General features: G+C 38.5%; 1 protein-coding gene across 6 annotated transcripts; it reads left to right on the top strand.

Annotated features, from left to right (window-relative positions):
- Positions 1 to 2,185: 2,185 nt before the first annotated feature.
- Positions 2,186 to 22,015, top strand: ZNF248 (zinc finger protein 248). 6 transcript variants are annotated; one of them, XM_024764036.1, is made up of 6 exons: positions 2,212 to 2,270; positions 4,026 to 4,127; positions 4,220 to 4,261; positions 12,729 to 12,855; positions 13,134 to 13,229; positions 17,905 to 22,015. In XM_024764036.1, exons 3-6 carry the CDS (start codon positions 4,247 to 4,249, stop codon positions 19,380 to 19,382), a joined length of 1,716 nt encoding a protein of 571 aa, XP_024619804.1. In that variant the 5' UTR covers positions 2,212 to 2,270; positions 4,026 to 4,127; positions 4,220 to 4,246; the 3' UTR covers positions 19,383 to 22,015. The 6 variants fall into 6 exon arrangements, with proteins under 6 accessions (XP_024619802.1, XP_024619804.1, XP_024619799.1 ...); XM_024764031.1 differs by having other exon boundaries at positions 17,902 to 22,015; XM_024764032.1 differs by lacking the exon at positions 2,212 to 2,270 and adding an exon at positions 2,287 to 3,287 and having other exon boundaries at positions 17,902 to 22,015.
- The last annotated feature ends 1,847 nt before the right edge of the window (positions 22,016 to 23,862 follow it).

Genomic DNA, 23,862 nt, shown 5'->3' with positions numbered 1-23,862 from the left:
ATAAATAAATGATGTAATAAATAAATGCTGGAAATGAAAGTTTTCCCTTACAGGGGATTCCCAGTTAATAAATATAGAAGAAAGAGGTGAAATATAAAATCACCAATTGGAACACCACAGTAATAACTGTTGCAGGCAAGATCTACCAGTGAAAGCTAAAATTAGTGGCCAAAACTCTAAGTAGGAATAGTATATTTGCATAGCCTTAAAGGTTCTCGCCCCAGGGCTTCCCTGGTGGCGCAGTGGTTGAGAGTCCGCCTGCCGATGCAGGGGACGCGGGTTCGTGCCCCGGACTGGGAAGATCCCACATGCCGCGGAGCGGCTGGGCCCGTGAGCCATGGCCGCTGGGCCTGCGCGTCCGGAGCCTGTGCCCCGCAACGGGAGAGGCCACAACAGTGAGAGGCCCGCATACCGCAAAAAAAAAAAAAAAAAAAAAAAGGTTCTCGCCCCAAATTTACTACTAAATGTGGTGATTTAAAAATATGACCCTAAATTTGAGATGGAGCTTATTCTGCTCCCACTGAGTGCACTGGACTTAGTAACCCACCCCTAAGCATAGATTGGAAAGGGAAAAATCCTAAAGATATAGTGGAGAAACCTGTCAGACACCACCTTCACCAAGTAACCAAGGTTAATATAAGTTGTGTTGATATCATGTGTCCCCTCATATATAGGTAGGACACATCCTCTCTGTGGTATTCTTTCTAAAAATTTATAACCTCAGTCCAATCAGGAGAAAACATCAGACAAACTCAAAGTCAGGGACATTCTTCATAATATCTGACCACTATTCTTCAAACATCTGAAGGTAATGAAAGACAAGGAAAGACCACGAAACTATTGCAGATGGGACGAGACCAAACAGACTTGATGATTAAACGTACTGTGGTATCCTGGATTGAATCCTGGATCAGTAAAAGCGCATTAATGAAAAAACTGATGAACTCTGAATAAACTCTGTAGTTTAGTTGATACAATTGTACCCGTATCACTTTCTTAGTTTTGGTAAATGTACCATGGTTATGTAAAATGTTAACAATTAAAGGAACTTCCCTGGTGGTCCAGTGGTTAAGAATACGCCTTCCAATGTACGAGACTTAGGTTTGATCCCTGGTGGGGGAACTGAGATCCCACATGCCACAGGGCAACTGAGCCCGCATACGCGCGCAACTAGAGAAATCCTCACGCTGCAACGAAGGTCCCATGTGTGCCGCAACTAAGACCTGATGCAGCCGAATAAAAATAAATAAATAAATGTTAACAATTAGGTGAAACTGGGTGAAGAGTATATGGGAACTATCTTTGCAACTCTTCTGTAAATCTGAAGTTAGTAAAAAAAAGGTAAACGACATTGATCAAAAAGAGTTAACTACATATTCTTTTATGAAAAGTTCATCATAAAATAATACACCCATATGCTCATACTGTGCTAAAAATATCATGAGGATGCCCACATAAAAGAATGTATATTTGGTTCCAGGTAAAGCATTTCTGAGAGATGATAAAGTGCTTTCTTCGTAAGTTTGGTGTGTGAACAGTTTCTTACATAGGAACAGTTTTTATTATTAATACTGAATTGCTAGGTTGCTTTTTTCCTCATTCCGGAGAATAACTAGGCTGCTCACAGATATTATTTTAGTTTACATAGATTTATTGTCTAAACTATAGAAGATAAATTTATCAAAACTAAAATAACATCTGTCCACGTTCATAAATTAAATTCATGTACCACTTTGCTTCTCTTGGTTTGTGTCTAGTCGAAAACGCACACTGCTTTGACATACATCTCTGGGACACAGACAGAATCCAGGGTCCAGGTAGCAGGAGTGAATATATCAGATAGTAATATCTCAATCCAGTCAACAAGGCAGAAACTCTGCAGCTGATTTCTAAAGGAGTGCGCATGGCGTATACTGGGCAAGGTAATCTTAAGAAACGTACTGAACAATTTATGTGCCAGACGCCATCCTAAGTGCTTTTACAATGTAAACGCCCTTAATCTTCATAAAAACCGTTAGCTAGGTACTGTATTACTATTAGCTTACTTTTGTACAATTTAGGAGTGAGGCATTGCTTCTAAAGGTAGAGCCACTTTTCCAACCCAAGCTGCCAGAAGCCAACTTCCAACTCGCCGCCACCGCGCCACGCCGCTCCCTCCCTCTGCGCATGTGCATCCCCGCCTTCTCCTCCCGGCTCGTCCTTCCCCGGCCTCCAGCCCCTCGTGGGAAACAATCCCTGGCCTCCAGGTCCACGCGGCGAGGGAGCTGCGGGTGAGCCCCAGAGGGTGGGGGCGAGGGCCAAGGGGACCCCGTGCGGCTCGGGGAGCCGGCGGAGGCAGCGGTGCCGGGTGGTAGGTTGGAGCCCCGCGAACATCTGCAGGACCCCAGGAGTCTGCGGCGCCTGCAGAACTGAAGGGACTGCAGGCGGCGGCGCCTCTGCCTGGAGAGGCCGGAGTCCCGCGCGGGAACGCGGACTCTCGGGCTTGCTCGGTCCTCAGCTCTTCAGCCCTTGAGCTGAGCGGGCGGCGCCGTCGTGTGGCCGCCCGTGGGGAGTGCGCGTGCGTGACGTGTGCGCTAGGCCCGCGGGGAGGGAGCGGGGTTGTCAAGGGGAGAGCGCGTGCGTGACGTGTGATCTGGGCCTGCGGGGAGGGGCGAGGAATGCGGGGAAGAGCGAGTGCGCGTGCGCGACGTGTGTGTGTGTGTGTGTGTGTGTGTGTGTGTGTGTGTGTCTGTCTGTGTGTCTGTGTGTGTCTGTCTGTGTGTGTATGTGTCTCTGTGTGTGTGTCTGTCTGTGTGTGTGTGTGCGCTTTACGTAGTGACGTGCTGGGATTACGGGGCGCAGGGAGGATGTGGGAGAGAACGACTGCCCCAGGAAGGGGCTTGGAAATACATGAATTTCCTGGACCAAATAGCCGCTGGGAGATTTGTCTTGCTTAGCTGTAAAATGCGGATATCTAGAGAGCTCGCCGCACTGTGTTGTTTTGAGCGCTCACGTTTCGTTGGCTGCTGTTGTATTTAATTGTTTTGTATGTAATACAGGCGGCTGGAGCTTGGATAAGTCTCCAGGGCCTCCATTCCTCAGTTAATTCATTTGTGAAATGGGATTGGAGGGGGCTAAACCAGCTAGCCACCAAGGCCTTTTCCTGGCTCTAACATCACCCAGATCCCAAGTTATTATTTATTATGTATTCATTTGTTATTTGTTGTGTATAATCATGACACGGTATCCTGAAGCCATCGAAGGCTGTGTGACGGTGGAAGGTCTGAGACAAATTTAAGAAGAGAGAGGTGAGCTGGAGCTGAGATGGGTGGGCATGCAGGCTGCACAGGAAATGTCACCTGTTTGGAGAGTTTGTGAAGGCATGGTCGGGGTTGAAAGGCTTACCAGCCATAGCTAAGGAAATTCTGTCATTGTCTGTCCCTAACACCTCCTCCTCCCCTCATTCTCCAGTCGCTCTTTCCTGAGGTGAGCCACCCTCAGTGTCCCATTTTTCATGGCATCTAGAGAAATGCTGAGGTTCCTGCTCCCCTGGCTGGATAGACGCGCAGGATGGTAGTGCAGGCAGGTCCTTTTTGGGTTATCTGTTGCTTACTTGAAAAATGAAAAAAAAAAAAAAAGAAATGAGCCTTCTCGAAGGTGAGTGCCTGACGTCATGCAATTTGTTAGTGGTAGAATCGAGGTTGAAAGTCAGGTCTGCAGATTCGTGGGCCACTGCCCATTTTGTGACTGTTAGGTCAAAGTTAGTTTTTTTATTAAAAGATCCTTCTGAAAATTGTAAGCAGGTGAGAACATTAAAAAAAAAAAAGAATCTTGCCTTAAACACTCCCATCCCTTTTTTCAGAGGTTTCTTGGATTATCTGACCTCATAGGATTAATGGTGTTAGCAGATAACCAGATGAACAATATGGTTTGAGGTGTTTTTCTCCCCCTACAACATCAGTTTTGGCAGATCCATAGTGTTCCTTCCTTTAGATTACTGTTCAATGTTAAACTCATCTCATGTTTTTAATTTTTCTGTGTCACAGAACCTAAATTGGTAATAAATCAATAAGAAACAAATGTTTACATTCACTCAGTGAAAAGTATCATGTCTAAGCTCAACATAAATCGGAGCCACACATGGACAAGTAAGTATCTTGTGTGTGGAGCTGTGTAGGCAGGTGAATCCAGGAACTATAAGGCAGGCCAAGTTCTTACTTCCTTCTTCCTTCTCCTTCAGCTCTCCCTCCTCCACTAAGAGTGAAAAATGAACAAATCCCAGGTGAGTTTTTTTTTGTTTGTTTATTGCCATTTTGTATGAAAATGCGTTTTCTAAAGTTTCTAAAGGTTTATAAAACCTCATGTTAGCTCATTTGTATTTCTAGCTTAAGTAGCAGGTAGTCCTGGCTTTTGTTTCTGCATTTCCATTTCCATTTCTACCTAATACATGCAGTCTTGCTTCTTTACCACCACTCACCTGAATCAGTTCTGGAAAAGACCACCAAACTGTAATCAAATCCAGTTTTTGTCTTTGTCTTACTTGACCCTTTTGCAGCATTTGGTACTATTATCCATAGTCTCTTTGTTTTGGAATTCTCCTCTGTTGTTGTCTATGATACTACCCTCCTAGCTCTCCTTTTCCTAACTTCTGTCCCTCATGAAGTTGGCTTTGCCTTTTGCCCCAACATTGCTTATCCCTGGGTTTATTGCTTATCCCCTGCTTATCTATCCTTAGCCAACTGCCCTTCCCAGTATACCTATTTTTCCTGACTGCTTTTGTTTTATTTAAAAAAATGAAATAATTAAAAATTGTTAGTATATTAACATGGTTTTAAAAAAACGTAAGTGATACAAAAAAAGTAAGTATAGGGACTTCCCTGCTGGTCTAGTGGTTAAGACTCTGTGCTTCTACTGTGGGGGGATGTGGGTTCGATCCCTGGTCGGGGAGCTGAGATCCCGCATGCTGCTTGGTGCGGCTAAAAAAAAAAAGTAAGTAAAAATTCACACCCCATCCTCTCTGTAGCTGATGCTTCCTCCAGGTAGGGTGACATTTATTTCTCATCTAAACTGTGACACTTTCACTGAGAGTGAAAGAAGTTTTATTAACAATTATGCTGAGACAGCTGGCATATATTGGGACAGTCCCAGATGAACTGCAGTGTACTGTCACCCTACTATAGGTATACATTATTTCTATTTCTTGTTTGTCCTCCCAGCGTTTCTTTATTCAGTTGAAAGAAAATATGTGCTCCCGGCCTTTATTTAAAAGGGAATCTATTATTAGAGCTTCTTAAATTTAGATGCACCTGTACATCCCTGGCAACGTGTTAAAATGCAGATTTTGATTTAGTATATCTGGGTGGGGCCCTGGAGTCTGCATTTCTAATCAGCTCCCAGATGGAGTTGATTCTGCTGCTCAGGGAACCACACTTGAGTAATGAGTGTATACACTATTTCCCATTCTTTTTCTTCTTCTTCTTTTTTTTTCCTTTTTTCACTTCTTTTTTCAGCCTGTTCCCAGGGATCTTTCTGTAATAGAACATCTTTCTTTGTTAACAATCACATGGTAATTCAATTGCGAATGTTCCATAGTTTATTAAACTAGTTATTAACTATTTCCAACCTTTTGCTACTACAAACCATGTTTTAATTAATAGCCTTGTACATGTAGGTTTATTCTACCAGATAAATTCCCAGAAGTGAGACTGCCAGGTCAAAGGATTGAATACAATTGATAAACTTGATCCTTTTGGTGGGATTATAGATAGTATCATTTTGTATTTCCATTGGTACTGCATGATAGTGCTTTTTTTCCATAGCTTCTCCCATAGAAATACGTGGTTCACTTTTGGATTTTGGCAACTGATAGATAAAAATTAGTATTTTATGTACTTTACATCTGTAATTATCTTAACTATGAGAGAGGTTGAAGATTTTTTTCATGCATCTAAAAGGTGTCTTATTTTTATATTTCTGTGAACTGTCTGTTCATATCTTTTGCCCATTTTGCTCTTAGGTTTCTGGCTTTTTTCTTTTTTTCAGTGTCTGGTTAGCTCTTTGTATATTAGGGATACTAATGCTTGTCTTTTATGTGAGTTATTTTCTGGTATATCATTTGTCTTTTGATGATTGTTCATGCTTTTTTTTCCCCGTGCAGGTATTCTGCTTCAGGATACCACATTTCACTTAGTCATCATGTTTCCTTAGGCTCCCCTTGGCTGTGACAGTTTCTCAGACTTTCCTTGTTTTTGATGGCCTTGTCAGTTTTTGAGGAGTACAAGACAGGTGTTTTGTAGAATGTCCCTCTCTTGGGAATTGTCTGCTGTTTTTCTCATTATTATATTGGGGTAATTGTTTTCGTGTAGAAAGACCACAGAGGTAGAGTGCCATTTGGTAACATCTTATCAGGGTAAATGCTCTTCACATGACTTTTCACTTTTCAACAGATGATGAATCACTTTTGATCACGTGGCTGAGGTCATGTGGTCAACTTTCTCCACTGCAAAGTTATTCTTTTTTTGTCTGTTTTCATACTGTACCCTTTGGAAGAAAGTGGGGAGTTTATGCTACACCTCCTTCATGGTGGAGTATCCACATAAATTATTAGGAGTTCTGCACAGGAGACTTGTGTATTTATTAACTCAGTCAGTGTTTAATATCAATATGAACTCACGGCTGGTTATTTTTTACCTTGTTTATAGTCCAGTACTACCTTGGTCATTTTGTTGCTCAAATTGTTTCAGCTTGGTTATTAAATAGAGCACTTTCAACTGGTTCCAGGGTCTTTCTGATGTACCCCATTATTGTGTTTTTGTTTGAGTACTTCTTCTATACTTTCTGGTAGTAGAAGATATTCCAGGCTTATCTTATATTTCCTGCCCTAGAATTAGCCATTTTTCCCTGAAGAGCTCTGGTTCCTTTTATTGGAGCATGGTATTAGAAACCAAGATTAGGGGGCTGGATTGCTACTGGTTTCTAAATCCTTAGAGACCCTCTCAGCTGACTGAACAAGAAAATATATATGTATACTAACTCACATGTATACACATATCTATAAATATTTCAGTATGTAACCATCTGTGTTTGTATTAAGCTAAGTATTATTTCACACTGATGTCCCCTGCTGTAATCATTATTACATGGAACATTCTAGCGTTCTCTCCTTGCTTGTCTGTAACTCCCATTTTAGCAATCTGGCTACCACCATCCGCACTTCCTTTACTTAATTGTTCAGTTCCAGCATACATGTATAAGTGATTTCTGAGTCATTAACCCATGGACTCTTGGTTCCTTCCAGTTTTTGGTCATTATGAATTAAGCTGCTAGAAACATGTAGGGTTTTTTTTGTTTTTTTTTGTTTTTTTTTGCGGTACGCGGGCCTCTCACTGTTGTGGCCTCTCCTGCTGCGGAGCACAGGCTCCCGAACCGCAGGCTCAGCGGCCATGCCTCACGGGCCCAGCCGCTCCACGGCATGTGGGATCTTCCTAGACTGGGGCACGAACCCGCGTCCCCTGCATCGGCAGGCGGACTCTCAACCACTGCGCCACCAGGGAAGCCCCAACATGTAGGTTTTTACATAGACATACATTTTTAAATAGCTAGGGTGTGAAACTGCTTGATCATATGTTAAGACTGTTTAGCTTTGTAAGAAACTGCCAGCCAATTTTACAAAAGTGCTGTATCATTTTACATTCCTACCAATCAGAACTCCTCTTCTGCATCTGGAACTGAAATTGATGTTGTCATCGTTTTGGATTTAACTGTTCCAGTAGGTGTGTCATGGTATCTCATTTTTGTTTTAATTTATATTTCCCTAATGACAGATGATATTGAGCATTTGTTCATAAATTTATCTGCTATCCATATGTCTTTGCTTGACATGTTTATTCATATCTTTGGTCCATTTTTCTATTAGGTGATTTGTTTTCTTACTATTGAGTTTTCAGAGTTCTTTTGCGTATTTTGAATGTAACTTCTTTATTAGATATATATGTTGCAAATATTTTCTTCCAGTCTGTGGCTTGACCTTTCATTTTCTTACAAATGGCTTTTGCAGGGCAAAATATTTTATTTTAAATGAAGCCCAACCCATGTATTTTTTTAATGGAATGTGCTTTTTTCTGTTGTATTTAAAAACTCATCACCAAATCCAAGATCACATAGATTTCCTATGTTCTATATTGTCTTCTAGAAATTTAATAGTTTTGCATTTTACTTCTAGGTCTGTGATTCATTTTTAGTTAATATTTGTATAAGGTGTAAGGTCTGTGTCTAGGTTCATTTTTTTGCATAGATGTACAGTTGTTGAAGAATCATTTGTTGAAAGACTATCTTTTCTCCATTTAAATGCCATTGTGCCTTTGTCAAAAATCAGTTGACTATATAAAACAAACTAGTGAATATAACAAAAAAGAAACAGACTCACAGATATAGAGAACAAACTAGTGGTTACCAGTGGAGAGAGGGAAGGGGGAGGGGCAAGATGGGGTAGGGAATTAAGAAGTAGAAACTAGTATGTATAAAATAAATAAGCTACAAAGATATACTGTACAACATAGGAAATATAGCCAATATTATATAATAACTATAAATGGAATATAATCTTTACAAATTGTGAATCACTATGTTGTACACCTAAAACTTATATAGTAGTGTACATCAGCTATACTTCAATTACAAAAAAAAAAAAAATCAGTTCTCTATATATCAGTGGATCTGTTCCTGGGACCTCTGTCCTGTTTCACAGATCTATGTGTTTCTTTCAACAATAACACAGTGTCTTGGTTACTTGTAGCTTTATGTGTCTTGAAATCAGGTAACGTATATCCTCTTTTTCCTTCTTCCATATTACGTTGGCTGTTCTAGGTCCTTTACCTTCCTGTTTAAATTTTAGAATCATTTTTTCAGTGTCTACAAAATAGCTGGGATTTTTATTTGAATTTCACTGAATTTATAGATTAAGTTGGAAGGAATTGACATGTTAACAATACTGTCTTCTGATTGATGAATGTGGAATATCTCTCCATTTATTTAGATCTTCGATTTCTTCCATCAGTTTTTGTTTTTCTGCATATCCCTGAAATATATTGTGTTAGATTTATATTTGAATACTTTGTTTTTGGTAGTCATATTGTAAATGGTATTTTTTTCATTCAAAAATTTGAAATTCCAATTGTTTATTCTGATATGGGAAAACAGTTGACTTTTTAATATTGACCTTATATCCTATGATGTTGCTATATTTGCTTATTACTTCCAGGATTTTTTTGCTTTTTCTTTTTGTAGATTCTTTGGGACTTTCTACATAGACAATGTTGACTTCAAATAAAGACAGTTTTATTTTTTCTTTCTAATCACATTTCAGTTTTTTATTTTATTTCAGTTTTTTTTTTTTTTTTTTTTTTTTTTGCGATATGCGGGCCTCTCACTGTTGTGGCCTCTCCCATTGCGGAGCACAGGCTCCGGACGTGCAGGCTCAGCAGCCATGGCTCACGGGCCCAGCCGCTCCGCGGCATGTGGGATCTTCCCGGACCGGGGCACAAACCCATGTCCCCTCCATCAGCAGGCAGACTCTCAACCACTGCGCCACCAGGGAAGCCCTTTTTGTTTGTTTTGTCTTGTTGTAGGTCTTTCTGTACTAGCTAGGACTTGAATAGGAGTATTAAGACAGGACATCCTTGCCCTGTTCCTGCACTTAGGGGAAAAGTGTCCAGTCTCGTAACATTAAGTATGATGTTAGCTTCTTCATTAAGTCGGGAAAGTTCCCCTCTATTCCTAGTTTGCTGAGAGTTTTTATCATGAATGACTGTAGGATTCTGTCAAATGCTTTTTCTTCATTAATTGATATGATCATGTAATTTTTCTTCTTTGGCTTATTGATATGTTGGATTATATTGATTGATTTTTTTTTTTAATGCTGACCCAGCCTTCCATACCTGCAATAAATTCCACTTGGTTGTGGTTTGTATTTCTTTTTATACATTGTCAGATTTGATTTGCCAATATTTGAGAATTTTTGCATCTATGTTATTGAGAGACATTAGTCTTTATTTTTTTCATAATGTCTTTATCTAGTTTTGGTATTAGGGTAATGTTGGCCTCATGTAATGAGTTTGGAGATGTTATTTACCAGAGGAGATTATGGAGAATTGTTATTATTTTTTCCTTAAATGTACAGTAGAATTCACCAGTGACGCCATCTGGGTTTGGTTCTTTCTATTTTGGAAGTGTTTTAATTATTGATTCAGTTTTTTTTTTTAACAGAAATGAGTCTATGCTGGTTATCTGTATCTCCTTGTGTGAATTTGGTAGTTGTGTCTTTTAAGGAATTTGTCAATTTCATCTATGTTACCAATTTTTCAGGAATAGAATTATTTGTAGTATTCTCTTATTATTTTTTAAATGTCATTAGGCTTAGTAGTGTCAACCTATCTTTCATTTCTGAGATTTCCAATTTGCCTCTTTTTTCTTGGTTAGGTTGGAGGTTTATTAATTTTATTGATCTTTTCAAAGAAGCAACTTTGAGTTTCATTGGCTTTTTGTATTTTTTTCACATTTTCAATTTAATTGATTTATTCTAATTTTTATTATTTCCTTTACTTTGCTTGGTTTAGGCTTAATTTGCCTTTTTTCTCTAGTTTACTAAGACAGAAGCTTAGGTTTTTGATTTTTAATCTTTTCCAATGTATACATTTGATGCTATAAATGTCCTCTGTGCACTGCTTTCACTGCATCGCACAAATTTTGATACATGGTATTTTCATTTTTATTCCATTTCATTTAAAATATTTTAAAATTTCTTTTGAGACTTCTTTGACTTACAGGTTATTATAAGTTGACTTATAGGTTATTTAAAGCTTATAGGTTAGATTTATAGGTTATTTATAAGTATGACTTACAGGTTATTTATAAGTATGTTGTTTAATTTTCAACTCTTTGGGATTTTTCAGTTATCTCCTGCTTATTGACTTCTATTTAATTCCATTGTGGTCTGAGAACATATTTTGTATGATAGCTATTGTTTTAAATTTGTTAAGGTGTGTTTTGTGGCCAGGACTATGGTCTATCTAGGTGAATGGACCATATGAGCTAGAATAGAATGATAGAATGTGTGTTTTATTTTTTTGGATGGAATATTCTACAGATGCCAGTTAGATCATGTTGATTGATAGTGCTGTGTAGGTCATCTGTATACTTACTGATTTTCTGCCTGCTCAATTGCTCAAGATAGAAGACTCCAACTATGGTTTTAGATTTGTCTATTTCTCCTTTCATTTCTATCAGTTTTTGCTATATGTATTTTGATACTCTTTTGTTAGATGAATATGTTTCAGATTGTGTCTTCTTTCTCTAATATGATTTGAACCCATCTAATGGTTCTTAATTTCAGATATTGTAATTTTCAACTTTGGAATGCCCATTTTATGCATGTATGTATGTATCTCTGTGTGTTTGTATACACATGTATCAGAGGTCCCCAGGAACCATTACCAGGTTCAGTGATTTGCTAAGATGACTCAGTATGTAGTTGTACTTACTGCTATCACTTATTGAAGTGAAAGGGTACAAAGCACAATCAGCAAAGGGAAAAGGCACATGGGGCATAGTCCAGGGGACACCAGGCACAAGCTTCTAAGAGTCTTCTCCCAGGATACACCTAAGTCCTCTAGCAGTGAGATGTGGCAACTGATGTGAAATGTCTGCCAGGGAAGCTCAACAGACACTCAGTGTTCAGCATGTTTATCAGGGGCTAGTCACATAGGTGCTTTCTGCTTAGCATATAACAGAATTCCAGACTCCAGAAGGAATGTATGTGTGCAGCAAAAACCATATTGTTTACACAAACAGTTTAGGCTCAGTGAACCATTCTTATTAAGGACTGGTAAGAACCCTCCTGAAATCCGAGTTCCCAGATGCCAGCCAAGGAACACCCTTGTAGCAGATCATTCAGAGGATAGCAGTCTCAGGCCTGCTCTGTTAATTCTTTCTCCACAACACACATACCACATATCTGTTGAACTTCTCCCATCCTTTCATTTATTTTTTTCATATTTTCCTCTATTTTATTGAACCTATTAATCATAACTCATTTTGAAGTTCTTGTTTGTTCCAATATCTGAGTGTCCTATGGGTACGCTTTTATTTTCTTTTTTTCCTTGGTCTTTGTCTCTTCATATAACATGAAATTTTTTATTGGATGCCAAACATTGTACTTAACAACACAAATATTGGTAGAGGCTCCAGAAAATGATCTCTTTTAGCAGAGAGGATTCATCCGTTTCTCTGTTGGGCAGGTAGAGTACAGGACTGGTCACTTTAATCAGTCACGGGTTGAGCTTGGTTAGGGCCTGTACCATATTAATTTTAATCCCTCTGTTCATTTTAACAACGGAAAGTTTTACTTCCTTAGTGACAGTTAACTGTATAATATAAAAGATAATATGAAAGAACATTTTCTTGGTAACCCCAGTCTACTTTGTGCATAATGCTAGCTCCTACAATGTCTAATTTAATAAATGTTAATGTGTATGTCTCCTTATCAGGAATAACAGTTGTAGCAACTAGTTCCACCCACTTAGTGGAAACTCAATTTGTACAAGATATTACTTTTTTCCTACATAGGATAGCATAAAAGAAGGCAATCCTATATACCAATTTTTAATAAACTCTAAAGAGATTAGTTCTTTTAAATATTTACCACTCATAGAGCTCTGACAATTTCATTATATAAAAGGAATATACTGTTACAGGAACAAGTGTCATTCAAAGATGTGTGTGTGGACTTCACCCAGGAAGAGTGGTACCTGCTGGATCCTGCTCAGAAGATACTATACAGAGACGTGATCCTGGAAAATTACAGCCATCTTGTCTCAGTAGGTAAGAATTTTTTCTCCATGTGAACGAGGAGCATGCATTTCTTAGTTGATGAAACATAAGAACTCCCTGTGGAATTTTCTGATGGAGATTCAAGGGATCAGATGACTGATCCCTTTTGGCCACTATAAAGAATGCTATATTCTTACCTCTTTAAGGATTGGTTCATTTAGGCACCTCTTTTAGGTAGCTCCTGAAGCTATACATTTCTTCCCTATCATTTTTTCAGAGTCCCCGAAGCCAGGCTGTTCAGCCATAGTCCTGTGTTATTTTCTTTACAGGGAATTGCATTACTAAGCCAGAAGTGATCTTCAAGATCGAGCAAGGAGAAGAACCTTGGATATTAGAGGAAAGATTCCCAAAACAGTGCCGCTCAGGTGAGTTAGTGAGTTCACAGGCAGATGGAAGCCAGAGGAAATGAGATCTTAGGGCACTGGTTTATGGTTTATTAACTTTGAACTATTTTTCCAAAAAAACATTTTTTAGCCCCAGACCTTTGGAAGTGATTAAGGACAGTTGGCCCACATCCCTTTGTTACCTTAATCACATTCCTCCATATGTCACTTTCACTCATAAATGCTTCCCTTTGTTATTTGACATTTTCGAGTGATTTACCTATATCCATAATCCAAACTCATTTGGCTTCATCTGAGATAATTTTTCTTGGTTACTTTATCTTTTAAAATTGTTCACCTTCTCTGTATTGTCTTTGGACATCTCTTGTTAGGTAGTATGTATTCATGCAATACTTCCATATATTCATTTAACAAATATATGCTGAGCGCCCAATATGACCCAACTATGTTTATAGGTAATTAAAAGAATGTCCCTATTATCACAGAGTGTCTATTACAATGAGGGACAGAAAAGCATACGTGTGTGTATAGGTGTAGGTGTGTGTATGTGTACAGAGTTATACATGCTTGTATACACACACATGTTGGGTGGTGATAAATACTGTAGAGAGTTAAAGCAGTGAAAAGGGGGTTGGAGAATGATGGCATGTGCTATTTGGTATGGAAGTCAAGAGAAAACCTTTTTGATGAGGTCCACAATAGACAAGTCTCTAATAAATTAAAATGTGAGCTCTGTGGATTCTGAGTATTCCAGACAGAGGGAACATCAGGTGCTGAACTTCTCAGACAGGTGTGCTCTTAGGGTGTTTGAGGAATGGCAAGGATGTCAGTGTGGCTGGAGGTGAGAAGGCCTGGGGGAGATTGGTAGTAGATGATGTCATAAGTAGCAGGTACCATGGGAGACCCATTAATTTTATTTTGAGTGAGGTGGGAAATCCTCAGGCTTTTTTGAGTAAACATAAATCAGATTAAGCTATAAGATTGGATTTACAGTTTTAAAGGATCTCTCTGACTTCTGTGTGGTGAACATGTGGTGGGTAGATGATGCTTAGGCATGAGCAAGGAAGGAATAACAGGACACTACTATGTACTCGGGAGGAGAGAGACTAGTGGCTAAGGCTATGTTGAAAGTGCTGAGAAATGGTGGATTTGTACATATATCTTGGAGATGAGGCCAAGAGGATTTGCTATTGGGTTGGATACAGAGTGTGAGAGAGAGAGGAGTTGAGCATGATTCCAGTGATTTGTCTCAAGCACCTGATAACTTAGCGTACCATTTACTGAGATAGAGAAAATTTGGAGGAGAGATTATAGGGGAGTTACTACAAATTTTACATTTGGACACAAGAAGCTGAGGTAACTGTTAGAATCTGGTATTGAAAAGGCGATTTCATATATACATCGTGTGAAGTACATAATGAGGCCAGACCTAGAAGTATCCATTCGAAAGGCATCAGCTTTAGGTGGTGTTAAATGTTGGGGCTAGATGAAGAGTTTTAGATTAGAGATTGGCAAACTTTTTTGTAAAAAACCAGAGAGTAAATATTTTAGGCTTCGTGGGCCACACATGGTCTCAGTTGCTGCTGCTGCTCTTCCTCCTCCTCTTACCTCTTCCTCTTCCTCCTCACTCCTCTCTGCTGCCTCTTCTGTTGTTTTCCCTCTAAAAACATAAAAAACATCCTGAGTTCTAGGACTACTGTCTTACAATCATAGTTTGCTGTCTCCTTTTCTAGAGAGTGATTGTAAATGAGAGAGGTAGTCCTGGGATGGTACCACTTTTACAAGGTGTGTAAATCCATTAAATCTCGTCATTAGAGGAGACTGAGAGGAACAGTCTGAGGTACAAGAAAATTAGAGAGCTTGGTTTCCTAGGGGTCAAATAAGGAACATTCAATCATCCATTACTGCCTTAAATGGCAACCATGGGATCAGGGTATAGAACCCATTATCCCCTATTGCTAGTTTTTTCAAATACTCCTGATATTGTTTTCCTTTCTATCTTCTTCATGTCTTCATTTTCTCACTTTTCACTGATGTCACTCAAAACCATAACTGTGTCTCTGTTCTGTCGTTCCTGACTTGATCTAATTCCTAATTGGTTTTTATTTTTTTACCTAAAGCATCCAATTTATCTTTCACTAGCCTGACAAAATTGCTCCTTATTAATAAATGAATTTACAGTCTCCTTCCATTGACTGTCACAATGTGGTCCTGTTCTATATATCTCAGAGTCTTTCTTTCTGCTCTTCAGAGTTTATACTAAAACTCATACTATCTTATGTCTTAAATTTCACTTATAAATATTTTATCCTTTTTCTATAACTTTTACTTTTATTTTGCCTTTTCAGAAACTTAATTAAAATTGTAAATGTAAAGTGTTTAAACATTGCATGGTATATAGTAATGGCTTGTTATTATTTCACTTATTTTAAGTTAGAGATCAATTTTTTGCTGCAACTTAAATAGTCCGTATTTTGTAACCCTAACCCACTAGTATCTGTATCCCCAAAACTCAGACCTGACCATATGACTGCTGCTTGGGGTTTCTATCATTGTTGAGATTTTGTTTTCCCAAAGAGAAGGCCCTTTCATATTTTTCCTGATTCTGATATTTTAATAATTACTTTGTTGAGCCAAATTTAGAAGAGATCACTCTTTTCATCCATTCAGAAAGCATTCTATAGTACTCTTCCTAAATGCACATTTCCTTATTTTGTCCTCATGTACAGGTTGGAAGTAATTCATATGCACATTACTTTCTAAGAATGATTAATGTACCGTGTCCTCAATGAAGTCAGAGGAAACAGGATTTTGGTAACACCTGTCAAGAGCTAGACTGTGGTCATGACAAAGAATTTAGCATTGAGCACTGAATTTGTTTTATTTTACAGTGAATTAAACAGACAGTAACTTCTTCTAAGGCAGCAAGTGGAAGCTAAACATGGTAGGGATGTTGTAGAGGTTGTTGGCTTTTGTTCTTTTATTAATATTTTTGTGGTTTGTTGTTTTAAATTAAAGTAAGTAGCATTTCCTGAAGGATGTCCAGGTCCCAAGGATAGCCAAGGCTGGAGTGTAGCTAATTAAGTGAAATGTGTGTTGTTAGGAATGAACAGTTTATGAGCGTTCCAGCTAGAGTTGCACAGATAGTTTTTAATGGATTTGTGGAATTGTGATTTGAGCTCTTACTGTGAATCTAGTTTTTGTTTTGATTTGTGTTTGCCAGTATAAAAACTATTATCAGTTAGTCTTTGGAGCAGTGGGCTCAGGACTGTTCTAGATTTTTTTTTAACACGTAATTAACGTTGTTGCACTGGGTACCAACAGTAAAGTATAGACAAGAATTTTTTATGATAAAGTTTGTTGAAGGTCTCAGAACCATATAGAAAAATGTGATCATTATGGGTCTCACCAGTAAGTAAAAGCCACAGATGAGGCTAGATATGAAAGCAGGAAACCTCACTGTAAAGATAAACCTAGATATAAAAGCAGACTTAAAAATCAGTATTGCTTCAGAAACAAAATTGTTTTGGGGAAAAGTAGACTAGCAGACTGAAGTAAAGAAACATATGACTTGATGGTTGGGACAACTTCATTAACAGCTGTGAGAAAAACCAAATGAACCTGGTCGTTTTGCAGAGATGGTCTGCCCCTCCTCTATTTTATATTTCCTGTTGGGCATTTGTGTTGTTGTGAATCACAGCTAGATAGAGAGTTAGAGTCTGGGTTAAAGCACTGTCCCTTAAAACATGAGGAAATAGGTGCTTTCAGAAATTTATTTTGATGTTGCTATATCAAATGGGAAAAAGAGGAATGGCAACATGCATATTAGTGAGGATCCTACCACAGTAATCAAGGTGTGGGAAGATAAGGACAAGAAACCATAATCTGTCTCTGTCAAACTGAGTGCTTCCTCTAATATGTTTCTCAGACAGTCTATTTTCCTTTAAAAAAACAAAACAAAAACAAAAAACCTCCTTTGTTGAACTCATCCAGTTCTTGGAGTTTCCTGCTCCCTACATGAACAATGCTCAGAAAATCTCCATCCCTTGCTCACCGTGTCTTGAGTTCATTTCACCTTCTTTAGCCTGCTGCTCTTACAGCATTTAAAAAAATAATTATTCCTTGTGAATTAAACGAAAAGCTAGATCCTGGGCTAGCGGACAATTTTTCTGAACCTGAGGAAGTTGGTGTTTTCAGAACTTTAGGCTGGTGTTGATGTGTAGAGTAGAAGCAAGTACTCTAATAGGAATCCCACCCAGCAATCAGTGTCTGAGGGGATTAGGACTAGACTGTTCTGTCTCCACCAAACATAGTTCATCCCCTGAAAGCCCTTGTCTGCTGATCTTCAGTGTCACTTTATTCAGTGTTCAGTGTCTCTGTTGGGCTCACTCCATTCTCTTGAGCTTCCTGATTTCTGAATCAGCCACTCACCGGTTCCTTGTGCTTTGAATTTATTTCACCTTTTTCTGTCCAGTTTTAAAGGTTATATTAATAAAGTATTCCACTGCAGCATGTATTTATTTTCCACTCAAACTAGAAGGGTAAAGGAAATGTATACTTGGATTTAGTTTACACCAGAAAACTGAGCCTAAAACAAAAGAATCGACTGCATAATAGGGCATTAGTGTAAAAATCCAATTCCATTAGAAATGTACTAGGATTTATAAGACGTGGTTATTTTTCTCATTTCTAGAAGACTGGAAAGTTGATGACCTGATAGAGAGCAGCCAGGAAAATGAAGATGAACATTTTTGGCAACTTGCTTTCACCAACCAAACGTTAAGTACAGATAGTGGTGACAGAGTAAGGAAAACTTTAAATCTAGGTACAGACTCTGTTCCTTCAAGAAATTTTCTCTATAAGATATGTGACACATGTGAAATGAGTTTGAAAAATATTTCAGGCTTAATTATTAATAGAAAGAACTATTCTGGAAAGAAGCCTGATGAGTTTAATGTATATGAGAAATTGCTCCTTGACATTCGGCATGAGAAAACTCCTACTGGAGGGAAACCTTATAAATATAATCAGAAAAAGGATCGTAGCCAGGATCTCACTCAGCCAATTTTTGACCCACCTTTTGAATATAATGAAAATGGACAAGGCTGCCATGGGGAGGCAGATTCTTTCACAAACAAGAAAGCTCAGATAGGAGAGACACACTGTAAGTATAATGAATGTGGAAGAACTTTCATCCAAAGTTTAAAGCTTAATTTATCTCAGAGAACTCATTTGGAAATGGAGCCATATGAATGCAGTATTTGTGGGAAGTCCTTCTATATGGATTTAAGATTGGGGCATCAGAGAGCTCTTACAGGGGAAAATCCTTATAATGAATATGGGCAGATTTTCTGTGACAGTTCAGCTTTCATTATCCATCAGGGAAATTACACAAGAAAGATCCCCCATGAATATAAAGTAAGTCACAAAATGTGGGAAAAGTCAACCCTCTTTAGACATCAGATAGTACACTTGGGGGAAAAACCTTATGAGCACAATGAAAATGGAAATACTTTCAACAAGAAGTCACATCTCACCCAACTTCGAAGAGCTCACTCAGGAGAAAAAACCTTTGAATGTGGTGAATGTGGGAAAACATTCTGGGAGAAGTCAAACCTTACTCAACATCAGAGAACACACACAGGAGAGAAACCCTATGAATGTACTGAATGTGGGAAGTCCTTTTGTCAGAAACCACATCTTACCAACCATCAGCGAACACATACAGGAGAAAAACCCTATGAATGTAAGCAATGTGGAAAAACGTTCTGTGTGAAGTCAAACCTCACTGAACATCAGAGAACACACACAGGGGAGAAACCCTATGAATGTAATGCATGTGGAAAATCCTTCTGCCACAGGTCAGCCCTAACTGTGCATCAGAGAACACACACAGGAGAGAAACCCTTTATATGTAATGAATGTGGGAAATCCTTCTGTGTGAAATCAAACCTCATTGTACATCAAAGAACTCACACAGGAGAGAAACCTTATAAATGTAACGAATGTGGGAAAACCTTCTGTGAGAAATCAGCTCTCACTAAACATCAGAGGACTCACACAGGGGAGAAACCCTATGAGTGTAATGGATGTGGGAAAACCTTTAGTCAGAGGTCAGTACTCACTAAACATCAGAGAATTCACACAAGGGTGAAAGCTCTTTCAGCATCCTGAACATTCTGAAGCCTTTATCCACTCTTTCAAATTCGTTATACAGGTTTTTAAAATGAGATTAATGAAACCCAAAGAATGCCACAAATTATTAGAAAGTGAAGTTTTGTTGTGCTTCAGATAATTAGTACTAGAATAAAACCTTATAATGTTTTGAATATGTGAAAGCTTTTAAGAAAAATTAAAACTTTCCATCAGAAAATTTATATTGAGGGGAAATTCATTTAAATAATATGGCAAAAACCTTTATCTCAAATTTATGTTGTGTAGTGCCATATTCTGGATGTGATGCCGAAATTGTATTGTAAATCTAATGGATGATACTCTTTTACAGTCATATTCACAGAATCATAAGCTTAAAAAAGTTAAATGACAACAGCATTAAACATTTATGTGAAGAGTCCTTGATGTTTGCAGGCCTTATGTGAGTATGCTAATATCATAGAAATTTGAGGTATTCTTGATATGTATATTAGAGCCCAACATGCTTGTGAAGAGAAACTCTGAACCCTTAGTTAAGTAACTATTATGGTCTATATTAATATTTCCCACACTAGATATCATCAGTGTCTTTATAGGTTGACACAATTATGTACATATGTATATGTAAATATGTTTATACACACATACCAACACACAGTGGTGTACTGCAGTAAGCTTATACTGGCTTGCAAGTACTGCTGATTGTTAAATTTTCAGGAATTTTGTGAGCCAGTTGTTAAAAAGAGTCATTATTTAAAAATTAAACTATATAAACTTACAGTTAAATATTAAAACAAGGTAATAAGTACTCAACACTCATTACTTCCTAATTATTTTACAGTATTTTGCTGTTATCTTTGTTCTTTAGGTTATTTGTATTGTTGAATCTGCATGGTGAATACTGTATAATGATGTGCTACTGGACATCTCTTCCCAGCTCTACATTCTGTGCCATCATGTTGGTAGCTTGGCTTTAGTGCGAGTATTTACACCATGATAATTGGCAAACTCTACAAATCAGGGTTTTGTTTTCTCAGAGAACCTGTAGTCACATATTTACAGTAGCACATCACTGTGTATTTATGAAAATACATTTGGAAAATTTAAAGTACAAGCCACATACCCCTTTTTCCATTTTCTGATATAAATAAATGGCTATGGCCATTATTACTGAATGGCCTCTTGAATAAAGAAGCCAAAATATGTTTTTGTGAGGTTTTTAACTACCTCTGCATCAATCCTATTCTAAATACTACCAGAGTCTCTCTGTAGTATGGCCAGTATATGCTATTTTACAACCATATTGCTTACCTTTCTTTTGACTTTGCTGGCATATGTGAATGAGTATGGCCATTTTTACTGAGCTTCCACTTCCATAAAAGAGCCAAACAATATTTTTCTGAGGTTACTCAGCTACCTTGGGTCAGTCAATAATGCAAATGCTATTAATAACAATGATATTTACATAAATTTCGCAAAGGTTAACATCAGTTATGAACAGTAATGCTCACTGCATTCTACAAATAAAAAGTAGTGGTATATAATGAAATGCCTCTGTCATATTCTTGGTGCTTCGTTGCTGTATCTATTTAGGCATGATGTGTGTAACCCAAGTTGTATGTAACAAAGGAACTATGTATTTAATTTAATAGACTGTAATATACTGTCTCTCTCTCCTTTGTCTTAGTGTTTCCTTTGCTTCCTTGGAACACATTGAAAGCAGTTCCAAGAGATACTGCCCACCCAACAGCCAATCCCTACTCCTTAGTTGCTGGACTGTTTTGTCTCTTTGTCCGTCCTTCCCCCAGATGATTTAGGGGTAAATCCACATTAGTCTAAGTTAATCGTGAAGATTCTATTCTAATGATTTTGTTGGGATGGACATGTGAGCAGTGAGATATTTGGAAAATATTCTGCAGTGCTTTGGGGAAAGATCTCAGTGATAAAGTATTGTCATGACATGGGAAGAGATTGTCTCTCTTCTGCTGGACATTTTCATGTCTGTATGTTACACTAGATTATAGTTATGACCCTGAAGGACAATAGCTTGAAGATAACAGTACACAAGATGGGAAAAGCCTGGCTCAGAGATGATGTCACTAAGCTGCACAACTCTTTTTGGACCTGCTCTCTACTAGGAGTTTGTATTACTGTGGCTATAGTGGCTTCTTATTTATTCTCAGGGATGTCTGTTACTTAGACCTGAAGGCAGTCCCCTGATACAGATGAATTCTTGTCTAAGTGTTAATGTTCTATACAGCAATTTTAGGGAAGAATTACTTCTTTTGACAAGTTAGTATAGGGATGGCTGTTAGTATCAGCCATGGTTCTGGTGAAAAACAGAATTCTGCTTCAACTAAGAAGACTTTAGTGGCAGACTTATTACAGTACAGTAGTTTGGGCCAAAAACAAGGGATATTAAAGCACCTAGAGACTAGTGTCACCAGGAAGCCATTACCATTCTAAGTCCTTAAGGGGCAAAGGATGGAAGCAAGTGTTACCAGAGCCCAATAAGAGCTGCTCTTATGAAGGAGGGGCCTCCTCATAGGAGGTATTGTCACTACCAAAATTTTGGCACCAAATCTCCAGAGCCCTCAGGTGCCACGTGCAGGTGAGCACAAGTGGGCTCAGAGGATGTAGAAGGGAAGGTCTGGGTGGAGCTATTGGAGAATAAGCATCACAATGTTTTTTATTCCTGTAAATTCCTATATAAAGGCTCAGTATTAGAAATAAAGTTATTCTACTAGTTGAAAGTTAAGTGTTTCTGCCTCATTGTGCTGTTACGTTGTCATAAAGTAAATTCCTTTTGGAACTGAGCACTGTGGCAGGTATGTCTTTCCTTTGGTATATGTGAAGCAGACATGTTAAACTGATTATTCATATAGCCCTACATGGTGTTTCTTGTTATATGTGGTGTGAGGTTAGCAGCTCTCTGTTCTTCCAAATAGCCAGTCCTCTCTGCACTGTTTGATTAATTCATCCTTTTTCTTGTTGGCTTGATATGACCAGTTGGAATAACTGGTTACCCCCCTCGAGAGCATAATAAGACTAGGTGTTTACCTCACATATTATAATGAGTACATTTTTGTGTGGATTTTTAATTGAAATATAATATTTTGACAATATTTCTGATTGACAAAATTCAAATGCCCATAAAATAAGACTCCAGTGTATTATAAATTCTCTATAGGTAGATATATATGGATTAAAATACATGGCAAAAGGCCCAGGATACCTGCTGAACTAAAAGCCAATAGTTACTTCAGGGGAGGTAACTGTTGGGGTAGAGTCTGAAGAATAGTCATCCGTTATACTCCAAAGAGTATTTATGCCCTCTTCTCTCAGTATGGGCCCTGGTTAATCAGCACAGTCCTAGGAAAGCTTAGGAAATTTTGCTACCTCCTTGGGCACCAGTCATGGCCACCATGCTTCTCCAAGTTCCTCTTCTATTTTAAGGAATGTGATTAAAGACTGACAAGAGCAGAGCATGTCTTCACAAGGGGCTTCAAGGAATTCTGAACCCCGTCTTATTCTTCAAGGACTTGGGCTTCTTTGCAGGGGGTTAGACAACTGAGAATTTTTGGCTGTGTGTTATTGGAAGTAAGTTCAGGGTTAGATCTGCTCTTTCACTTAGGGATAACTACCCCTATTTTGTAGTTGAGGATACTGAGCCCAGAGAGCATCAACAATTCCATCCTGTGGACTCCAGACATGCTCAATGTGGGGCATGCAGGATATTAAGCATCACTTCTCTACCTCCTCAAGCATCTGAGGGGAACTTGCTCTCAAACAGTGGTGTGTAAGAGTAGACGTCAGTTCCTCAAGATTATGTAGTGGCTATTGCAACTTTTCTACATTGTTCTAGTAATGTAACCTATTCTTGTGAGCATGGAGTTGGCATTTACTCCAGATGGCACCATCTATTCCTGGCTCCACATCTGTATTCATCCAGGAATGATCCTTTGTTAAAATAGGCCAATGAGAACCCATCCTAGAATATTTTTATTGAGAAGTCATCGTGACCAGATAGTTGTTACCAGCAGCCATATCAAGAAAATATATCTGCAAGGGAGAAGGTGATGGTGACAAGTGTTATAAAAATAAAATGGGAAAAGTTGTCAGAAAGATGGCTTGATTTTATGTAGTGTGGAGAGGGAAAGACCTCATTGGGGAGGCCAAAGTGGAGGAAAAGAGCCACTTGGATATCTGGAGGAAGTTTGTGTATATGTGTGTAATACATACACATGTGTAACCTGTTTTTGTTTTTTGTTTTTTTTTTTTTTAATTGGGCCCGTTTTCTGTCTTGAACTTGACCTCCCCTTGCTTGGTATGAGCTATCATCATGCCTATGCTTGGCAGGGAAAGGTGGAGCCATAGCCTCTGGGAGGGTTTAATTCATGGGTATCCTAGATGTCCTCAGCCACTACCCCTGTTTATTGCCCCCAGTTGGAGACTGCAGCTGTAGTTGCCCTGAACCTACCCCTTTATCTGTGTTTTTCTG

Source organism: Neophocaena asiaeorientalis, unplaced genomic scaffold (genome assembly GCF_003031525.2).
Source record: "Neophocaena asiaeorientalis asiaeorientalis breed wild unplaced genomic scaffold, Neophocaena_asiaeorientalis_V1.1 scaffold1133, whole genome shotgun sequence".
Classification (NCBI taxonomy): Eukaryota; Metazoa; Chordata; class Mammalia; order Artiodactyla; family Phocoenidae; genus Neophocaena; species Neophocaena asiaeorientalis.
The sequence above is the reverse complement of the archived record's forward strand: the minus strand, read 5'-3'. Positions and strand labels throughout refer to the sequence as shown.

Coding starts and splice junctions, on each gene's coding strand:
- ZNF248 (XM_024764034.1), top strand. Junction 12,856..13,133: donor CAGCCATCTTGTCTCAGTAG/GTAAGAATTTTT, acceptor TTTTCTTTACAG/GGAATTGCATTACTAAGCCA. Junction 13,230..17,901: donor CCCAAAACAGTGCCGCTCAG/GTGAGTTAGTGA, acceptor TCTCATTTCTAG/AAGACTGGAAAGTTGATGAC.